We start from the raw sequence: 19380 nt of genomic DNA, 5'->3' as shown, positions 1-19380 counted from the left end.
TAATCAAATGAAGTTAACATTTCACTTAATGTAATGTTAATTTCATGTTATATTAACTTCATATAACATTTCTATTGAGCACTTACTTTTTTTTTTTTTTCCCCCAAGACAGAGTCTCGCTCTGTCGCCCAGGCTGGAGTGCAGTGGCGCCATCTTGGCTCACTGCAACCTTTGCCTTTCGGGTTCAAGCGATTCTCCCCCCTCAGCCTCCCAAGTAGCTGGGACTCAGACGCCCGCCACCACACCTGGCTAATTTTTGTATTTTTAGTAGAAATAGAGTTTCATCATGTTGGCCAGGATGGTCTTGAACTCCTGACCTCAGGTCATCCGCCCACTTCGGCCTTGCAAAGTGCTAGGATTACAGGCATAAGTCACTGCGCCTGGCCACTATTGAGTACTTACTGTGTCCCAGATACTGTTTATGTTTTTCCTAGGTAATTTATTAATGAATTTAAACTTCATGACAACCCTGATAGTGTTACTACTGTCATTACCCTTTACAGATAAGCACACTGAGGGCCAGGGACCGTGAATAACTTCTTTGGGTTCATCAGCTAGTAAACATGGGAATCAAGGTTTGAACCTAGGTAGCCTAGAACTTGGCAGGATCCAAAGCTTGCGATCTGATTTCACTGAATATGTTATACCGCATCTCAGCAAAGATGGGAAGTATTTGCTCTACAAGGGCCAAAAATAAAAATCAAAAAAATTTAAATAAAGGAAATTATTCTCAAAATCAAGGTAGATTATTAGATTATTCAAGTTGGATAAATTGTGACTTATGAAAATATAACCTACACATTGTTATATTTCTATTTTATTTTATTTATTTTATTTTATTTTATGTTATTTTTTTATTTTTTGAGATGGAGTCTCACTCAGCCACCCAGGCTGGAGTGCAGTGGTGGGATCTCAGCTCACTGCAAGCTCCGCCTCCCAGGTTCATGCCATTCTCCTGCCTCTGGCTCCCGAGTAGCTGGGACTACAGGCACCCGCCACCATGCCCGGCTGATTTTTTTGTATTTTTAGTAGAGACGATGTTTCACTGTATTAGCCAGGATGGTCTTGATCTCCTGACCTCGTGATCCGCCCACGTCGGCCTCCCAAAGTGCTGTGATTACAGGTGTGAGCCACCGCACCTGGCCACATTGTTGTATTTCTAATTTGTTAAAGGCCAGTGAAAACTTTATCACATATCAGCCCAGTTTGTGGATTCGCATTTAGGAACTTTTGCCTGAAATGGTAAGAGATCCAAGGAGCTACAGCTGTGCTAGCCAGTTTAATTAAAAGTAAATAAAATTTAAAATTTGGGGCCTCAGTCATGCTAGCCACAATTCAAATGCTCAGCAACCACATGTGGCTAGTGGCTATCATATTGGTCAGAACAGACACAGAACATTTTCATCACTGCAGAAAGTCCTGTTGGATAACATGAGACAAGTGAGCTTCTTACGTTAGGGAAAACAAAGCTATTTCAGCAAAAGGAAGAATTATAGCTGGGAATCATTGTCTTAAAAATTATTGTACCCACATCTCCAGTCACTTACGATGGACTTGCTCTTTGATCCAGCAATTTCGTTTAGGAATTTTACTACCGAATCAACTAACTACATGTAGGATACTCGTTATAACCTTGCTTACACTAATGGCAAATTGAAAACAAAGTACATAATTATGGTAAATCCATACAATAAAATGCTATGCAGTCATTAAAATAACACTGTAGACAAATATTAAGCAACATAAAATGTTAGATACAACTTAACTTTTTAAAAAATGAGTGTTGAAAAAGAATATATAGTAAATCTCATGTTTTCTTGTTAAAAAATAAATACATATGTTTATATATAGATACATGCTTATAAGTTTATGTGCTTAGGAAAAATAATCTGTAAACAGTTAGTGTTGACTGGCTATATATAAGGTATCAGATTATGTAGGCGGTGGCTCAGAGCGCCTGTAATCCCAGCACTTTGGGAGGCTGAGCGGTGCAGATTACTTGAGGTCAGGAGTTCGAAAACAGCCTGGCCAACATGGTGAAACCCCGTCTCTACTAAAAATACAAAAACAAACAAACAAAAGATTAGCCAGGCATGGTGGTGCACACCTGTAATTCCAGCTACTTGGGAGGCTGAGGCGGGAGGATCACTTGAACCCAGGAGCCGGAGGTTGCAGTGAGCCAAGATCACGCCACTCTCCTCAGGTCTGGGTGACAGAGTGAGACTCCATCTAAAAAAAGATTATAGACATTTAAATTTTTCTTTTTATCTGTATTTTTAAAGTTTTCTCCAATGAACTTAGACTTGCTTTTGTAGTAAGTAAAATTTGATCAAAATTACTTTTAGTTAAAAAAAATTAACTTCCATCCTGGCTAACATGGTGAATCCCTGTCTCAACTAAAAATACAAAAAAATTAGCCAAGTGTGGTGGCAGGTGCCTATAGTCCCAGCTACTCAGGAGGCTGAGGCAGGAGAATGGCATGAACCCGGGGGGCAGAGCTTGCGGTGAGCTGAGATCGCGCCACTGCACTCCAACCTGGGGGATAGAGCGAGACTCCATCTCAAAAAAAAAAAAAAAAAAGAAAAAAGAAAAAATTAACTTCAAATTGTGTTGTCACTGTGCTGGGAAGTAGACATAGTGATTTAAGGATGTTGCTCTTAGTCCAGGGACCAGCAAACAACAGCCCAGTGGCCAAATCCATCCTGCTGTTTTTGTGTAGCCCATGAGCTAATAATGGTTTTTATATTTTTAGGTAGCTGGTGGTGGAGGGATCAAAAGCAATATTTTATGACATGTAAAAATGATACGAAATTTAGCATCCATAGGTCATTTTCTTGGAACACGGCCACACCCATTCTCTTACATATTATCCATGGCTGCTTTTGCACTGCAATGGCAGAGTTGAGTAGTCGCTATAGACACCATCTGGCCCACAAAGCCAATAACTATTTAGTATTCTAGACTGTTTACAAAAAAGGAGTGAACTGAATTATACATCCATCCCTGTTCACCACCAAGATTTGATCATCTAAGGACTGTTTTGAATGTTCAGGTGCCTACATAAACAGCTCTAGTTGCTTTGAGTCTTTTTATTCAGTGTACTCTTTATTAAAAGTCCTTTCTTTCCCTACATATTTGTGACTCAGAAAGTCAGACCATATATGCTTCCCCTGAAACTCATCTAGAACAGACCAGGAAGTGTCCTGGTGGTTTAGTGAACCACAAAGACGCCCTTCCTATCTTTCTCCCTATTTTCCCTTTCCTGGGGCTTCTAGTAAGTTTCCTATCTGCTTATGACAAGTTTGCCAGAGATGTTGAGAGACTCATCATTTCCTGAATTCTTTTTCTCATCACAGAGAAATGCTGTCGACACACAGCAGCCCTTACAAAACTCTGGAGAGGCGGCCCCAGGGCGGACGAAGCATGCCCACCACGCCAGTTCTTACCCGAAACGCCTACAGCAGCAGCCACTTGGAGTAAGAGAGCTTCATTCTCATTGCTTTAGCTGTGTTGATTTTTGCTTTGAGGTTCTGTCTTGCTTTGTTGTGTTTTTTAATCATTTCAAGTGACTTTCTATAGCAGGACCTTGTTTTATGGTTTTACATTTTCTGCTAACTTATGGTTTCAAATATGTTGGCAAAGAAAATGTATTTGACTTGTTCAAATATACATTAGATTTTTAGTACCTTAATTTCCCCAGTCACATATTACCATTCATTATTCAATGGTGAGGATGAAGTTAGTAACAATAGCACCATTTGGAAATGTTTGTGAGTGCTGTGCTAAATGTTTTATATGCACTGGATTATTTAGTCCCTACAGCAAGCCTTTTGTGAGGTAGATATTAGATATTGTTTTCATCATCATCTTACAAAGGAGTAAGCAAGATTCGGAGAGGTTAAATATCTGGCCTGAGCTCATACAGCTGGGAAATAGCAGTGCCATGACTCAGCCCAGACACCCCTGACCTCCACTTGAATGTACCATGTCTTCATATCCTCTAGGAAGACAGGACCCTCCAAAGACACGTTGGATTTTTTTTGGTTTTGTTTTTTTTTTTCCAGGCTCTGATGCAAACTGTGCATCCTCAGTCTATGTCTTTCCCTACCCTTAAGGAAGGATTTCGCTTGTGGAACTAACAGAACCTGGTTCTTTTCTCATTTTGACTATGGTAATGAATTTACATGTGAGCCAATAGATTTGGTGAACAAATGGGTTCTGTTGTGCCGTCAGCTTTGGCAACCTTCAAAGTCCTATTGCGATTCACGAGCTGTTCAGTCATTCAGCATGGTATTCTTTTTTCCTATTTGGGTCCTCCTTTTCTTCTTGGTGTTGACAAATTTGCCTTTCTCCTCTTTCAGACCCGAATCTTCCTCTCAGCACTGCCGCCAGCGGAGTGGAAGCCTGGAGTCCCAGTCCCACCTGCTCTCCGAGATGGACAGCGATAAGCCATTTTTCTCCCTCTCCAAATCCCAAAGAAGCAGCAGCACAGAAATCCTCGATGACGGGTCTTCTTATACAAGCCAATCAAGCACAGAGTATTACTGTGTGACACCAGTTACAGGCCCCTATTACACCACCCAGACCCTGGACACTCGCACCAGGGGTCGGAGGAGGTCAAAGAAACAGAATGTTTCTACTTCAAATTCAGGAAGCATGCCCAACCTAGCACAAAAGGATAGTTTGAGGAATGGTGTCTACTCAAAGAGTCAGGAGCCACCGTCTTCCAGTTACTACATTGCCGGGTACACGCCCTATGCAGAGTGTGACTTTTATTACAGTGGTAGTTATGTCTATGAGAATGACACCGAGGGACAGTATAGTGTCAACCCTTCCTACCGGTCCTCAGCCCACTATGGATATGAGCGCCAGAGGGACTACAGCAGATCCTTTCACGAAGACGAGGTTGACCGGGTACCCCATAACCCATATGCAACTCTACGGCTGCCAAGAAAGGCTGCCGCAAAATCGGAGCACATCACCAAAAACATCCACAAGGCCTTAGTCGCCGAGCACTTGCGTGGCTGGTACCAGCGGGCCACTGGGCAGAAGGATCAGGGGCACAGCCTGCAGACCAGCTTTGACTCAGACAGGGGATCACAGAGATGCCTGGGGTTTGCGGGGCTGCAAGTACCTTGTTCTCCAAGCAGTCGTGCATCCTCCTACTCTTCAGGTGAGAATACTGTAAAAACACACGACACCTGGATTTTATTTACATCATGTTTCCTGCCCACCCAGAACCGCTTCACGGATCATGAGACCAGTACCCAAGGTCAAAAGAATGGCAACCATTCGGTGGTAGAACCCCACAATAAGAATTTCCAACTTAAAAACAGTTCTTTCCAGCTCTCCAAAGAACTCGGTACACGAGTCTAATGAAGCAAACTGTAGATTCAAATCCAGCAAATATTGATTGAGCACTTGCTCTCTGTGCTGCCCTGCGTTAGGTGTTTCTTTTGTTGTTGGTTTTTTTTTTTTTCGAGACAGAGTCTCGCTCTGTTGCCCAGGCTGGAATGTGTTAGGGGTTTCACTTGCTTTATCTTTTTAGGATTTACATTGACAGGCACATCTCTTAAATGTGTTCACGTCATTGAGGTTTGATATTTTTAAAGAATAAACCCTCAGGTAAGCAGAAAACATTAGAATTATACATCCATTGTTGTTCACCACCAAGATTCAATCATCTAAGGACTGTTTTGAATGCTCAGATGCCTGCATAAGGCTCATGAGAATCCTGATAGGACCTGGCATTGATTAAGCCCTGTTCTAAGTAATTTGCTTTTTTTTTTGGTAGAAACAGGGCTTAGGTCGGGTCTTGCTATGTTGCCCAGTCTGGTCTCAAACTCCTGGCCTCAAGCAACCCTCCTGCCTTGGCCTTCCAAAGTGTTGGGATTACATGCAAGAGCCACAGTGCCTGGCCATGCATATTGTAATTCAGTATTCATATATACCTATGTTATGGTTGACTTAAGGGATTTTCAAAGATAATTTTGATTAGAGCTGTTTCCTTTTTACCCTTGATATTGACTTTGGCCCCTAACTCTGCTAACATTTGTGGAGGACTTCCTGTCTACTCCCAGTTGTGCTAGGTACTTTAAGTAGAGAAATAGAAGATAGGGGAGGCTCTGTGTGTGGTTTTATTTATTCAGCAAATGAGCAGGCACATTCAAAATGTGGAGGACCCAGTGTTGAACTAGTTCCTGGTCACGATGAACTCAGAGTCAGCAGCCAGAAGAATGTTTAAAAATTAAGCAATTTTAAAACTCTGAGAAATGATTTAAAACTCTGAGAAAGTCTCAAACTGCCAGAAAACCTATAGGTTGTGAGTCTCGCCTTCTCCCTTATTAGCATGACACCTTAGTGAGACATAGTATAAGGATTCCTGAGTCATTGCATAATAGTCAAGTGAAAACTACACCTGTAAAAGTTTCATATACTTGTTGACAAGAGGCGTTTCCATGGAGATTTCTATTTGGGTTCAAGTTTTCTCCTATTTGTGCAGGACTTTGGACTTCTACTAGGGATGTCCCATCTATTACCACATCTAACATATGAAAGGGCTTCTGTAATTATTTCTTATTTATGGCTCTGACCTAGAAAACACCTTTCTTCCTCTTAAAGTTCAAGATGTGAGAAACTTTCATAGGTCAAACCTGGGCAGGATGGGCAGAGTACTATAAGGGAAAAACCAAGCAAGGAGGGCTGAGATGCGTGTGGATGGTCACTGCGGCACGGGACTGGGGTGGCACCCAGGGGAAGCAGGTGTAACTGAGGAACCTCAACATTCCTGACTGTTAGCTTAGTAAAGGTGAGATGGAAGTGAAGCTTCCTGTTTCAGACCTGGTGTGAGCTTTGCTGACAGTAGCAAGATGTGGCCCCACAGACCAAAAGGCATCACTCTTTAAAGAACTACAGGGATGGAATCAGTGCTCCCAGAAATCCCTTCTGGAATTCCCCTCATTTCTGTCTCCACTTTATAACTGCAGAAATGTATTACAACAGGCAGGCATCATTCTCATGAAGAGATAAATTTCCAGTTATTTGCTAGATTAGTCCTAGGTTTGTAGTCCCTTCCAGCCACCTGAAGGCTCTCTCGGTGGACTCAGTTTTAGTAATGACAACTACTATTTGTTGGCAGCTTACTAGATGCCGTGCACATTCAGCACATTACGTGCAGTCTCCTATTTAATGTATGCAACAGTTCTATATAGTGATTGCTATTGTTATGCTTATTGTTACTATCCTAATTTTGCAGCTTAGGCAACTCTGGCTACAGAGTTTAAATAACCCAAGCCCAGAAGCTACTAAGTGGTGGGGTGGGGATCTATCCTAGCTCAGCTTTTTTTTTTTTTTCTTTTCTTTTTTAAAGAGGCAGAGTCTCAGTCTGTCAACCACGTTAGAGTGCAGTGACACCATTATAGCTCACTCAGTCTCAAACTCCTTGGCTCAAGATCCTCCCGCCTCAGCCTCCCAAGTAGCTAGGACTACAAGTACGCACCACCATGCCTGGCTGATTTTATTTTTTTTTGTAGAGACTGGGCTCTGTTTCCCAGGCTGGTCTCCAACCCCTAGCCACAAGTGATCTTTCCACCTCCGCATCCCAAAGTGCTGGGATTACAACCTTGAGCCATCACACCCAGCCCCCTAGCTCTGACATCTTAACCACCAAGGCTCAGAGCCTCTGATTTACAGTTCAGAAATGGCTTGGAAGCTCAAACTGAGAGTGTTAACATCAGTTAGTCAAAACCTCATGACATCCAGGGCCACAGATGAATTTTGAAATGTGTTTGTCCTATAGTGATCACAGGCACTTTGTGGGGACGAGAGAGACGAGGAGTAGGTCTGAAGCCAGAAGCAGGAAATGGAAAAGAGATAGAAAAGAGCAGTGCTGGTTTCTGAGTCTTGGACGAGCATCATGGCGTTGTGGTTACCTTGTCCATCCTAGGCATGGAGCAGAACTGGTTTTATAGAGAGGACAACAAACACCCAGTGATGAGGCATTTGCTGGGCTTTGCTCCCAAATTATGCCCTTGTCTTGTTCCAGTTCAGTTCCTCTGTAGAACTAAATCCCTTCTTCCTGAATTCCTTCCTGTGCTAGTTACCACCTCACCTCCCCGACCCCACGCCCCATACACACACTTTTTTAAGACAAAAAATAGCCTCGATCTTGCTAGTGGCCAGTGTTGTCTTTGGCTGAAGAATAGTCAAGTCTCAATACGTCAACTTATGGAACACATTTCCTCCAAGGCCTCTGACAAACCCAGAATCATCATCTCACCTTTATAACACCATAGCATGAATGGGAAGATTCTCGCAATATATGAGAATTGTTTTCTTGCTTGTCTTTCCAGTTATTTTAAAAATTATTTATGTATTATTATTATTTTCTTTTTGGGGATAGGATCTCGCTTGGTGGCCCAGGCTGGAGTGCAGTGGTGCAAACATGGCTCACTGTAGCCTTGACTTCCCAGGCTTGAGTGATCTCCCATGTCAGCTACCCAAGTAGCTGGGACTACAGGTGTGCACCACCACGCTAGGCTAATTTTTGTATTTTTTTGCAGAGATGGGGTTTTGCCATGTTGCTGAGGCTGGCCTTGAACTCAGGGGCTCAAGCGATCCTCCCACCTTGACTTCCCAAAGTGTTGGGATTACAGACTTTTGCCACTGAGCCTGACCTAAAATGATTTTTGTTATTTTTATTTATTTATTTATTTTGAGACAGAGTCTCACTCTGTCACCAAGGCTGGAGTACAGTGGCGTGATCTTGGTTCACTGCAATTTCCACTTCCCGGGCTCAAGCAATTCTCCTGTCTCAGTCTCCTGAGTTGCTGGGATTATAGCCATGCACCACCATGCCCGGCTAATTTTTGTATTTTTTGGTAGAGACAGGGTTTCACCATATCGGCCAGGCTGGTCTCGAACTCTTAGCTTCAAGTAGTCCTCCCGCCTCGGCCTGCCAAAGTGCTGGGATTACAGGCTTGAGCCACTGTGCCTGACCCCAACCTAAATTATTTTTTGAATTGACAAATTTATCTTTCAATTAATCTTATTCTCAATAATAATATTAATAGTTATCATTTATTGAGTGCTTACTCTGTATCAAGTATAGTGCTAAAGATTTTCATAATTACTTTAATCCTGGCATCATACCCATACAGAATATATTAATATTATTATCCCTACTCTATACATGAGGAAACTGAGGCTTAAAGAGGATAAACTACTTGCCTAAGGTCACATAGCCAGGAATTCACTAAATTGGAATAGGAACTCTGTTACTTCAAACCCTCTTAAATCTCTGACAAAGCTGATTGCAGTGTTCATCTGAATGACCTTAACAATTTTTCACTTTTAATATCTCCATTAATTTTATCTTTTTCCATTTTTATTTCCAGTGTCTTCTACAAATGCTTCTGGGAACTGGAGGACCCAGTTAACCATAGGGCTGTCGGATTATGAGACTCCAGCACATTCTTCTTACACCAGCTGCTATGGCAATGTCTATAATCCTTTACCCTCTCCAAGCAGGTGAGGAGGCGGTGCTTGAAAATCCTAGGAGCCTGTTCCAATTCAAAAGAATTCAAGGATCCTAATTTACAAACGTCAGATAATCTAGTTCAGGGGTTGGCAAACTATGGCCTGTGGGCCAAATCCAGCTGCCACCTGTTTTGGTAAATAACGTTTCATTGGAGAATAGCCACACTCATTCACTTACATGTTCTCTATGGCTGTTTTTGCACTATGAGGGCAGAGCTCAGTAGCTGCACCAAAGCCAAAAATATCTGGCCACCATAGCCAAAAAGTGTCTGGCCTTTAAGAAAAAGTTTGCTAACCCCTAATCTAACTCATTCAAATTTGACCCTGTTCTTCAGTATTACATTGAATTCTTGTATATTTCCTCTAAGGTTTACAAAGAACTACTTGCACAGACACCAAAGCCAAAAATATCTGGCCTTTAAGATATCTAACGCGTTCTGTTCTTTAGTGTGTACATTGAATTCTGAGTCCGAAGCTTTTTAAAAAAATTATGGTACTTGAAATCCTATTAGTGATAAGTCCATTTAAGTCTCTTTTGAAACCTTGCAGGAAAAATCTCTCTACTCCAGGAAAGGCTGTTTGTACCAAGGTTCCTTAGACAGTTGGTAGGCTGGATTTCAAACATTTGCTGCCTTTTTTATCTGATCCTATGTTTGTTATGAAGCAACAGACACAGCCAGCTGTCCTGTTTGTCTGTAAAAGTAGTTCTTTGTAAACATTAGAGGAAATGTACAAGAGCAATTTGTTAAAATTGATTTTTTTTTTAATTGCAGACTCTGAATTGCTTTTTTAAAAAATTCTTGTTATCCATAGGAATTAAGTTTGAAGAGGTCATTTGTCCCTTTTACTTTCCCACAAAAGATAATCCACACCCATGGTACCAAGAAGTAGGACATTTTCTGTTTTTTTAGAATGTGTAATTTTGATTTCTTTAAGTTATATTGCTTCAGGCACAGAAGACTTATACAGACTACAACTTATAAAGGTTTCTATGCTGGTAAATTTGAGAATTTAGCGGTTTCTTATCAAGGCACTCACTGTTACAAGCAAATTGGAAATATTCAGGCCCAAATGCCTTATTTTTTTTTCCTCCACATTCAGTGGGAGTTTTTCTTGGCTTGAAATGTTAAGCCAATTGTCTCAGTTAAACAAAGGGTATACTCAAAATAGAATTGTAATGAAAATATACTTCAGAAGATGTCACATAGCTTGGACTTCTGTAAATAATGTTTGAAAATGAGTTAGGAGCAAGAACCAACATGACTGGTCTAAAATTTGGGCCAAACCTTTTCAGTTTAGTTCTAACCATTTTTTAATAATATATTTGCAAATTATTTTCATGTTTGTGTAATTTTACTTGTCTTTTTGTTGACTCAGAAATGATAATACAGTTTTTGGTGCATTACGCAGTTCTAATATCCTTAACACTACTGTCATTGGACTCAGGGAGTGTTAAGCATTTTTAGAGAAAATCTGTTTTTACAAAGTCTGCTCATATGTATCAGACAGCCCAAGATGGCTTGATAGGGGATCAGAGGGGGCATAACATACAGGAAATTAGAAGCTATTTAAAAATCCCTATTGTTTGTTTGTGTATGCGTATGCATATATGAGCTCATGGTGGAAATTTTATAATAAAGAGATAAATAAGTAGGAAATAAATTAGCCATAATTCCACCATCCAGAGATAGCAGCTCTTAACATTTTGGCATATTTTCCCCATTTTTCTCTGTCCATGTAACATGGAATGATATTGTACATACAGTTTTATATCTTATGTTGTACATGAAATTCTACATCTCCATGTTTTAAAAAACTTAACATCATAACATAACCATGTTCCCGTTTGTTTTAAAACTCTTTAAACCTTATTTTATATGACTAAGATGATATTCCCCTCAAATGAACCCTAATTTACTTAGCAGCTCCTCATTTTTTGAAGTTTTTTTTTTTGAGAGGCTTTTAGATTTTTCTTTTTCTTATTAAAGTACGGCAGCTATTTTTACTTTTTTTCTTTCCCAAGATGGAGCCTTGTTGTGTTGCCCGGGTTGGAGTACAGTGGTGTGATCTCAGCTCACTGCAACCTCTGCCACCCAGGTTCAAGTGATTCTCCTGCCTAAGCCTCCCAAGTAGCTGAGATTACAGGCACGTACCACCATGTCTGGCTAATTTTTGTATTTTTAATAGAGACGGGGTTTTGCCATGTTGGCCAGGCTGGTCTTGAACTCCTGACCTCGTGATCTGCCCTCCTCAGCCTCCCAAAGTGCTAGGATTACAGGAGTGAACCACGGCGCCCAGCCCAGTATTGCAGCTGTTAACATCTTTGTCCAAAATATGTGTCTGAATCCCAGATTATTTTCATAGGATACATTCCAATAACTAGAGTTAGTGGATTAAATTGAAAAGTGTATTTTTTAAAGCTCTTGCTTTCCAGAAAGATTTGCCACTTTGCTCTTATGGCCACAGAGATACGGAAGTGCTTATTCCCATCCATTTGTTTATTTAGGGTTCTTTTTAGGATACAGTCTGATCAGTTTAGCTTAACCTATTAACAAGGCAAGGATAGTAACAATCATTCATAAAGATTTAGAAATTTGCTCTAAAATTCTGTACATTGTTTTTATGAAAACATGATTTTTAAAATAAGAGGGAATTAGGTTTTAAGATAAAAATGAAAAACTAGATTTTTCCCTTAAGCCAAAGATTTGAAATGCATAGCAATATATTAGTGTTTTGTTGTTTTTTAAAATAAAGTGTATATGATTTAAAGATCCTTTGCCCTAGAGTATCCAGGTCTTAAAATTATAGAAAGGTACTAATTTTTACCAATAAATTTTTTTTCTAGTACAATTGGCATAATTGTCATTAGCATAAACTTTCCAAAGTAGAAATGTTGAAGCTACCTAGTACATAATACAGTGAAATTCTTGGCTCTACTGCTGCAAACTGTATTTCCAAATAACTTTTTTTCTTTCACCTCCTATTTTCCATTCCCTTTCCCCTTTCCTATCTAACTCTATTACTAGGCAAAACCAAGGGCTTCTATCCCCAAGAATGGTTGTGTCTCCAGAAATGAGATCAGTTGTAAATTCTGTTTTGCTAAGTGTAGCCAGCTGTAGTAAGTACAGTACCTCTAATCTGTGTGTTGCTTCTTGCATAGCAGGAGTTTTGCTTGCACTGACTGATGTGTGAAATTATGAAATCTGCCTTTGTTTTTTATGTTACATGAAAACACTAAAAACCTTTATTTCCAAAGCTCTTCTTCCAAAGACTTTTAAAAAAAAATCACCTTTACTAAAATACTTTGGAATGTAAAATAAAAAAGAAATCAACTAACCATCTAATCTCTCTTAACCTACCGTGACAATAATGCGGTTTTGCTTATCAGAATGGTTTGTATGATAGGATGCTCTCACTTGGAATTGCCATCTGAATATGCCTATGATTTTTTAATGTGATGCTGTTTCCTGGGTCACTTCCAATTATGCCTGACCCGTAAGCCCTAGAGATATCATGTATGTTCCTATGTGCCCCTGCCACCTTCTGAATGTATTATTTTGTCCCTGAGGAAAGCATCTAGCATATTCCCTTAATTTGAAGAATACTTAAAATGTGATTGTCAGAATATACTTTTTAAAAAGTTAAAAATATAACTGTCACACAAATAAAAATGGGCATGGGCCAAAGATTTATTGAACTCATTGATAAGTGAACTAGCAGAATGATAAAGCTGGTTCAAAGAGAATTCAAGACACTGAAAGAGAGAATGTTGGAAAAGACTACTAAATGAGATAAAAACCAGTTAATGTCCTATAGGGCAATAAAACTGTAACCAGAATCTTTTTCACTAGACAAGTTATTTGTATTGCTTTGAGACAAAAATCTACAAGTTAACATGTAACTTAATACAATCTGGGTCCTGATCAATGGTAAATACAAGTTAAACAAAGGTATGTCTTTCCAGAGAATTAAATAATCTTTTTTATGGGCCTGTTAAACAATGCTCCGGTTTGACACTGAAAGAACATGCAGTCATCCTTCTCCTTTGCCTTATCTCTACATTTTGGGAAATTTTTCTTAATAGTGCTTCCTACTAACTTCTTTAAATGTAGTAGTCTTTGTGCTGTGGGGACAAAATTATGGCCACAAGTAGTAACTTTTCTGGTTTTCTTTAACAGACAATACACAGAAATCAGTCAACTGGATGGTACAGATGGAAACCGGCTGGAAGACAGCCTGGAGAGTAGTGAGCAGAGACTCTTTTGGCATGAAGATTCAAAGCCTGGAACATTAGTCTGAACTGCAGTTGGACCTCTTGACCAAGCACTGCGTTCTCACACTAGTGTGCCTTGCAAATCGTATTCGTCTTCCGAGAGGATGTTCGTTTTAGAAACCTAAAGACATCATAGGTTGAAGAGAAGACTTAGTTGCCCTGGAAGTGAATCAGTGAATCACACATGAAGCCCCACAAAGCCCCTGAAGGAGGATTTGGCCTTTCAAACTCTAGGCACTAACCTAACTGCAGGGTCTGCCCACGTGTTGAAGTACTGCCAAGAGAGGACTCAGTGTGAAGCCTTCATCAATAGCAAGCACTTTTTAAGGGAATAAAAGATGTTAAAGGCAAACCTCAAAACCATGAAAGGGCGTTCAGGATGTCCCATGGCAATAAAGACAGGGGAAATCTCAGAGCACAATTCAGCAGGATGAGAGAAAGGGAACCAGAAGCTCCGGAGTCATTGCTCACCTCACAGAGTTTGAATTCGCGAGCTGACGAAGAATAACATGCTCTTTGTACACAGACATGGACAATTTATACAGTATTGGAAAATTACTTGAAGCTGGATTTTCATGAAGTTCTGAATGAGTGTAAATGTTTTTTAGGATATTATAAAGAGCGGTGTTTTTCATAAGTACCATAAAATGGGTTCTGGAAAAACTTATTACCATAGCATCCTGTAATATAACTTATGGTAGCAGATTGGGGAAAATGAAGCAGCCCACTGAATAATTGACAAAGTCTGCTTGGAGAATGTTCTAAGGTACAATATCATTGAGCTCCTTTTTCCTTTCTCCACTAATTGCATGATGAGCTATTGTTCTGGCTGGTAATTCTCCAACTCGGCTGTCATTTGAAGTGGCAGACTTAATATGGAAAGTTTTTATAATTATCAGTTTGTAAAAGTATTTTAAGATGATACAGAAGGCATCCAAAACAACAGAAGAAAAAAAAAAAAGCCACGTCATTTTAGATGAATTGCGTGCCTTAAAATGGTGAACATTAGAAAATTAAACAAGTCTGGATTCCACAAGTAGTTCCAAGTCACCAAGTGACAAAAACAAGGTTAACGTTAAAAAACAACAACAGCAACAACGACAAAAAACTCCAAGCTGCAGTGGATTTAATTATGAGGCTAAAACTACCTCATACTTTCCTGGGAAGAACTAATTAGCTATGGTTTATTGTAGGGTTTTGTTTGTTTGTTTTTTAAAGCAAATTATTTCCATATTCCAGTTTGATCTTTTTTGTCATCTTTGTTTCAAAATTCCATAAAAGGTGCTCCTTTCCCCCCTCTTTTATACAAGTTTCTTGTTCATATTGTGAATAGAAAAGTTTCTGAACAACTTTTTTGGAACATTTTCTATCTATATTCCAAAGCATGTAATATATACATAAAAATGATTTGTTAAACTGGTCCTTAGTCATTTGTATAATTAGAAATGAAGTTTGGGGAAAAATTTTGGAAAAACAAGCAAAAAAATAACTTATTCCTTTTTTGCATATTTGTATAGCCTTCTAGAAACAGAAATAACCCTTTTGCATATTCTTTTATTGTTCTGACTTTTCAAGACCTATTATTTTTTTACATAGGTCAATAAACGAAAGGTGTGCTACTGAAAATGTTTACGTATTCTTCCATTTATGTCAGGGCTTCATGTGAAGCAGGTCGCAGTGTTCTACTTCAAGTAATCATACTAGGCAAAATTTCGGATTTTTAGTTATAGTATTACCATATTTTATTAATTCCAGGTTGTACATTTTTAAATATTTACATTTGAAAACAGGGTTCATCTTTTGATTGACGGCATATTCTACTTGAATTGGCAGTTTTTTCTTAATAATACATTAAAAAATAATGCTGTGTCTTACAATAAAGTTGCCTTAGAATTGATGAAATACAGTAGTTTGTCTCACTGAGGATGACTGATGAGAATTTTTAGGTTTTTTCATCTTGGGAATGTTGTTTATTTGTAGCAGGTAATTTATACTCATTTCACAGACTGGCAAACAGGTCTTCTAAATTCAAGAAATTAGTTCTCTGACATCCTTTAATCCTACATAATGCAGAGAAGGGAGTGGAAATGAAATATAGGGAGACCTTAATATTTCCATACATGTATCTTGCATAAAATAACATTTTTCTGTTCCAGAAATGGTATGATTACAATTGCAAGTATGCCTTGAAAGGGCAAGTATTACTTGGCTCCCAAAGAGGAAAAGATGGTATAGAAATGGAAGCTCAGGGCCAGGCATGGTGGCTCACACCTGTAATCCCAGCACTTTGGGAGGCCGAGGTGGGAGGATTGCTTGAGCTCAAGAGTTCAAGACCAGCCTGGGCAACATGGTGAAACCCCATCTCTATGAAAATACAAATATTAGCCAGTTGTGGTGATGTGTGCCTGTAATCTTAGCTACTTGGGAGACTGAGCTGTGAGGATGGCTTGAGCCTAGGAGGCGGAGGTTGCAGCGAGCCAGGATCATGTCACTGCATTCCAGCCTGGGCAATAGAGCCAGACCTTGTCTCAAGAGGGGGAAAAAAAAGGAAGAAAGAAATGGAAGCTCAGCAATCCTATTGCATGGATTTCTTCGTCTCTTTTGAAAAACATTTCTCAACCACATTGGTGTTAAACCAATTAAACTACATTATTTATTAAAAGCCAAAAAGTGACAAAAGTACATTATTCAACATGTAAGTTTCCTCTTTTTTATTACAAAATACCATATACTCATGGTAAAAATTTTAAATGCAAAACCAAAATAGTACATAACAAAAACATAATCGTGCCCATTAGACTAACTCTCAGATATGATAGTTAATTTACTGTATATTTGTTTGGATTTTTTTATGCAAATAGCAACTTTTTAAAAGTCCAGCATATTACAAGTACAGTTTTACAACTTAGTTTTTTGTTTGTTTGTTTTGTTTTTTGCCTAATATATCTTAGGCCTCTGTATCAAGACATACTGAACTACCTCATAAAGATGTATGTTTATTTAGCAAGGTGGATTTTTTAAATTGCCTCACCTTCCTTGATATTTGTCTATTTTTCAACATTTGAGAAAATTTTTCAAAATTCTTCCTTGTATTCACAAAAACTTAAATATTATAAGAAATAAAGATTTCAGAATTGTTTTAAACTATTAGTTTGGTCTGTTCTTAGGAACAAAGGCTCAGACTAAAGAGTTTCCACAAACGTGAGTCCTTAAAGAGCTTCCAGAACTAGAAGAATGACTTTCTTCAGTACAATAGGCAAGTTTAGATTATTTCCTAGAGTAGTGCTTCTCAAACTATCAGTAGTGAAAGACCAATTTTTAAAATTTCCAATCCATTGTGTACCTATAGTTTTATAAAGTAAAATGAAAGCAAATTACTAGAGGAGAAAAGCTAATTCAGAAAAAGATAAATTAGACAATTGAAAAAACATAAAGTACACATCCCTATTTATTTTTAGATTCAGCAGACATAAAACTACTCTGTCAAATTGCAATCAAAGTTTCTAAACACCAGCTCTCAATTTCTGTACTAACCTTGCCCCACGTTACAGACCACCCTTTACTAAGCACTGACTTGGTGTTATGTCAAGGGAGGTGCTTCATCCATGCTTGTCAAGACAAGCCAATAGTTGTCCTCTGTTATCTCACAGGGCATGGAGACACAGTCCATTTCCAAAGAGAAAATCTTTTGACATGTACACAAAGCCCAGAAGGTAATGAAAAACTTAACTCCTTTTTCAGCTCAAAAGTTTAGTGAGCCTCTTATGTCCTGTTTCTCTCTTTTCTTCTTGTTCTTTTTTTTTTTTTTTTTTTCTCAATTTTTTTTTTTTTTTGAGACGGAGTCTGGCTGTGTTGCCTAGGCTGGAGTGCAGTGGCACGATCTCAGCTCACTACAACCTCTGCCTCCCGGGTTCAAGCAATTCTCCTGCCTCAGCCTCCTCAGTAGCTGAGATCACAGGTGTGCACCACCATACATGGCTAACTTTTGTATTTTTAGTAGAGATGGGTTTTCACCATGTTGGCCATGCTGGTGTTGAACTCCTGACCTCAACTGATCTGCCCTCCTCAGACTCCCAGAATGCTGGGACTACATGTGTGAGCCACCATGCCCTCTTTCTGTCTTTTCATATGCCCCTCCTCTGGACCTCCCTGGGTCTTTTCTACTACTCTCCAAGCCTTCCACCCCCATCCTTGTGCCACTTTGGAGTAGAAAAAAGAAAGTATGTCCTGCTGCAAAAACAAGTTGGCATTTGTTGAATTCTAGTTCAATGTACTCCAGGCTGGTGTTTAAAAGTGCTTTATACGTATCTTCTCATTTAATCCCGACAACAGCCTAATGGAGTATATAGTGCTAGCTAATCTCCATTTTACAGAGAGAGAATCTGAGAATTAGAAAGGTCATGTAATTTACCACTATCAGGAGAAAAACAGGAAGTAAATCCTGAGTTGGCAAACTCCAAATACTAAACTATGAATTCCTCATTCCATGAATGCTATCCAGGAACAACTTCTCCATAGGAAGAGTGAAAGTAGTCAACATAACTTTTTAAATGGATTAATGAAAATCAAATGAATACATGCTAAACCCAGTTCTTCTTGCTCATTGTCACTTCTTAAAGATAACAGTCGTAATTTTCTTTCATTTACTAGTGGCAGAAGGGCTAAGTCAGGCCTCAATCCAAGCACAGGTCAAAATAACCCTTACCTAGGAAACTACCCAGTCTCAGGTGTTGTCCACTGGGCTGAATTATTGATTGCTAGTGGATCAAGTACAGTATTTATTTCTAGTGGATCAAGTACATTTCTTAAATTGTTTTGTGGTCAATAAAATGTCTTATACTAGTGAATATACTTGTGAAAATCACAGATAACCATAATAAACTAAGTATTGATCAGTGGCACTGTACGTATCTATTGATCCTTCCCCATTTTGAATTGTTCAGGGGCAGTGTGATAATGTGAATTATGAAATGCTCTTCTCCAATGCCCTTGAGAAGCCCTTTCAAAATTCAGCCCTATCAGATATATGGACCTGTGGGCTTCACCTGGATTCTCTTTGGAAGAAGTGCATCTGAGATTAATCTCAGACTGGAATCTGAGCCCACCATCAGAGTGTCTTTACACCACTTTCATCCTTTTCTGCCTTTGATGATTCAGGGAGAATCTGTCACCTCTGCAAAAGAAAATAGGAAGTATGCGAAAGATCCATTTTGGCAATACTTAACTGATTGCTCTTCTTAACATTAAGACAGGCACAAACACATTCTATTTCCTTTTGCTTTTGAATATCAGAAGCCTTGGCAAGAATAGTGTGCTGGGACTAGGAGGGGGATGGGAGTTCACCTAGCTTCCGAGTTTCATGTAATTTTCTCTTCTTGAATGGTTATAACATTCATGTGAAGTACCCAAGGTTTAAAAGATCCATAATTTTTCAACTGGAACTGTACCACTCCCTGTGGGGCATCTGGAAATATGTTTTCACTTCTCCTAATGATTTGGAGGGAACCAGGATCATTAAATATACTGTACCTAGGTGTGGTGGCTCATGTCTGTAATTGCAGCAGTTTGGG

At 39.2% G+C, this 19380-nt stretch overlaps 1 protein-coding gene across 1 annotated transcript in view; it reads left to right on the top strand.

The window, feature by feature from the left end:
• Positions 1 to 16954, top strand: part of FRMD4B (FERM domain containing 4B) — a 236970-nt gene extending 220016 nt beyond the window's left edge. The window contains exons 20-23 of the mRNA XM_011971028.1: positions 3357 to 3476; positions 4362 to 5173; positions 9396 to 9528; positions 13716 to 16954. Coding sequence (XP_011826418.1) covers positions 3357 to 3476; positions 4362 to 5173; positions 9396 to 9528; positions 13716 to 13836 — 1186 coding nt within the window. The 3' untranslated portion in view covers positions 13837 to 16954. The remainder of the gene's footprint in view (positions 1 to 3356; positions 3477 to 4361; positions 5174 to 9395; positions 9529 to 13715) is intronic.
• Positions 16955 to 19380: the final 2426 nt, after the last annotated feature.

The sequence above is a fragment of the Mandrillus leucophaeus genome, unplaced genomic scaffold, assembly GCF_000951045.1.
Source record: "Mandrillus leucophaeus isolate KB7577 unplaced genomic scaffold, Mleu.le_1.0 Scaffold121, whole genome shotgun sequence".
Lineage (NCBI taxonomy): Eukaryota > Metazoa > Chordata > Mammalia > Primates > Cercopithecidae > Mandrillus > Mandrillus leucophaeus.
The sequence above is the reverse complement of the archived record's forward strand: the minus strand, read 5'-3'. Positions and strand labels throughout refer to the sequence as shown.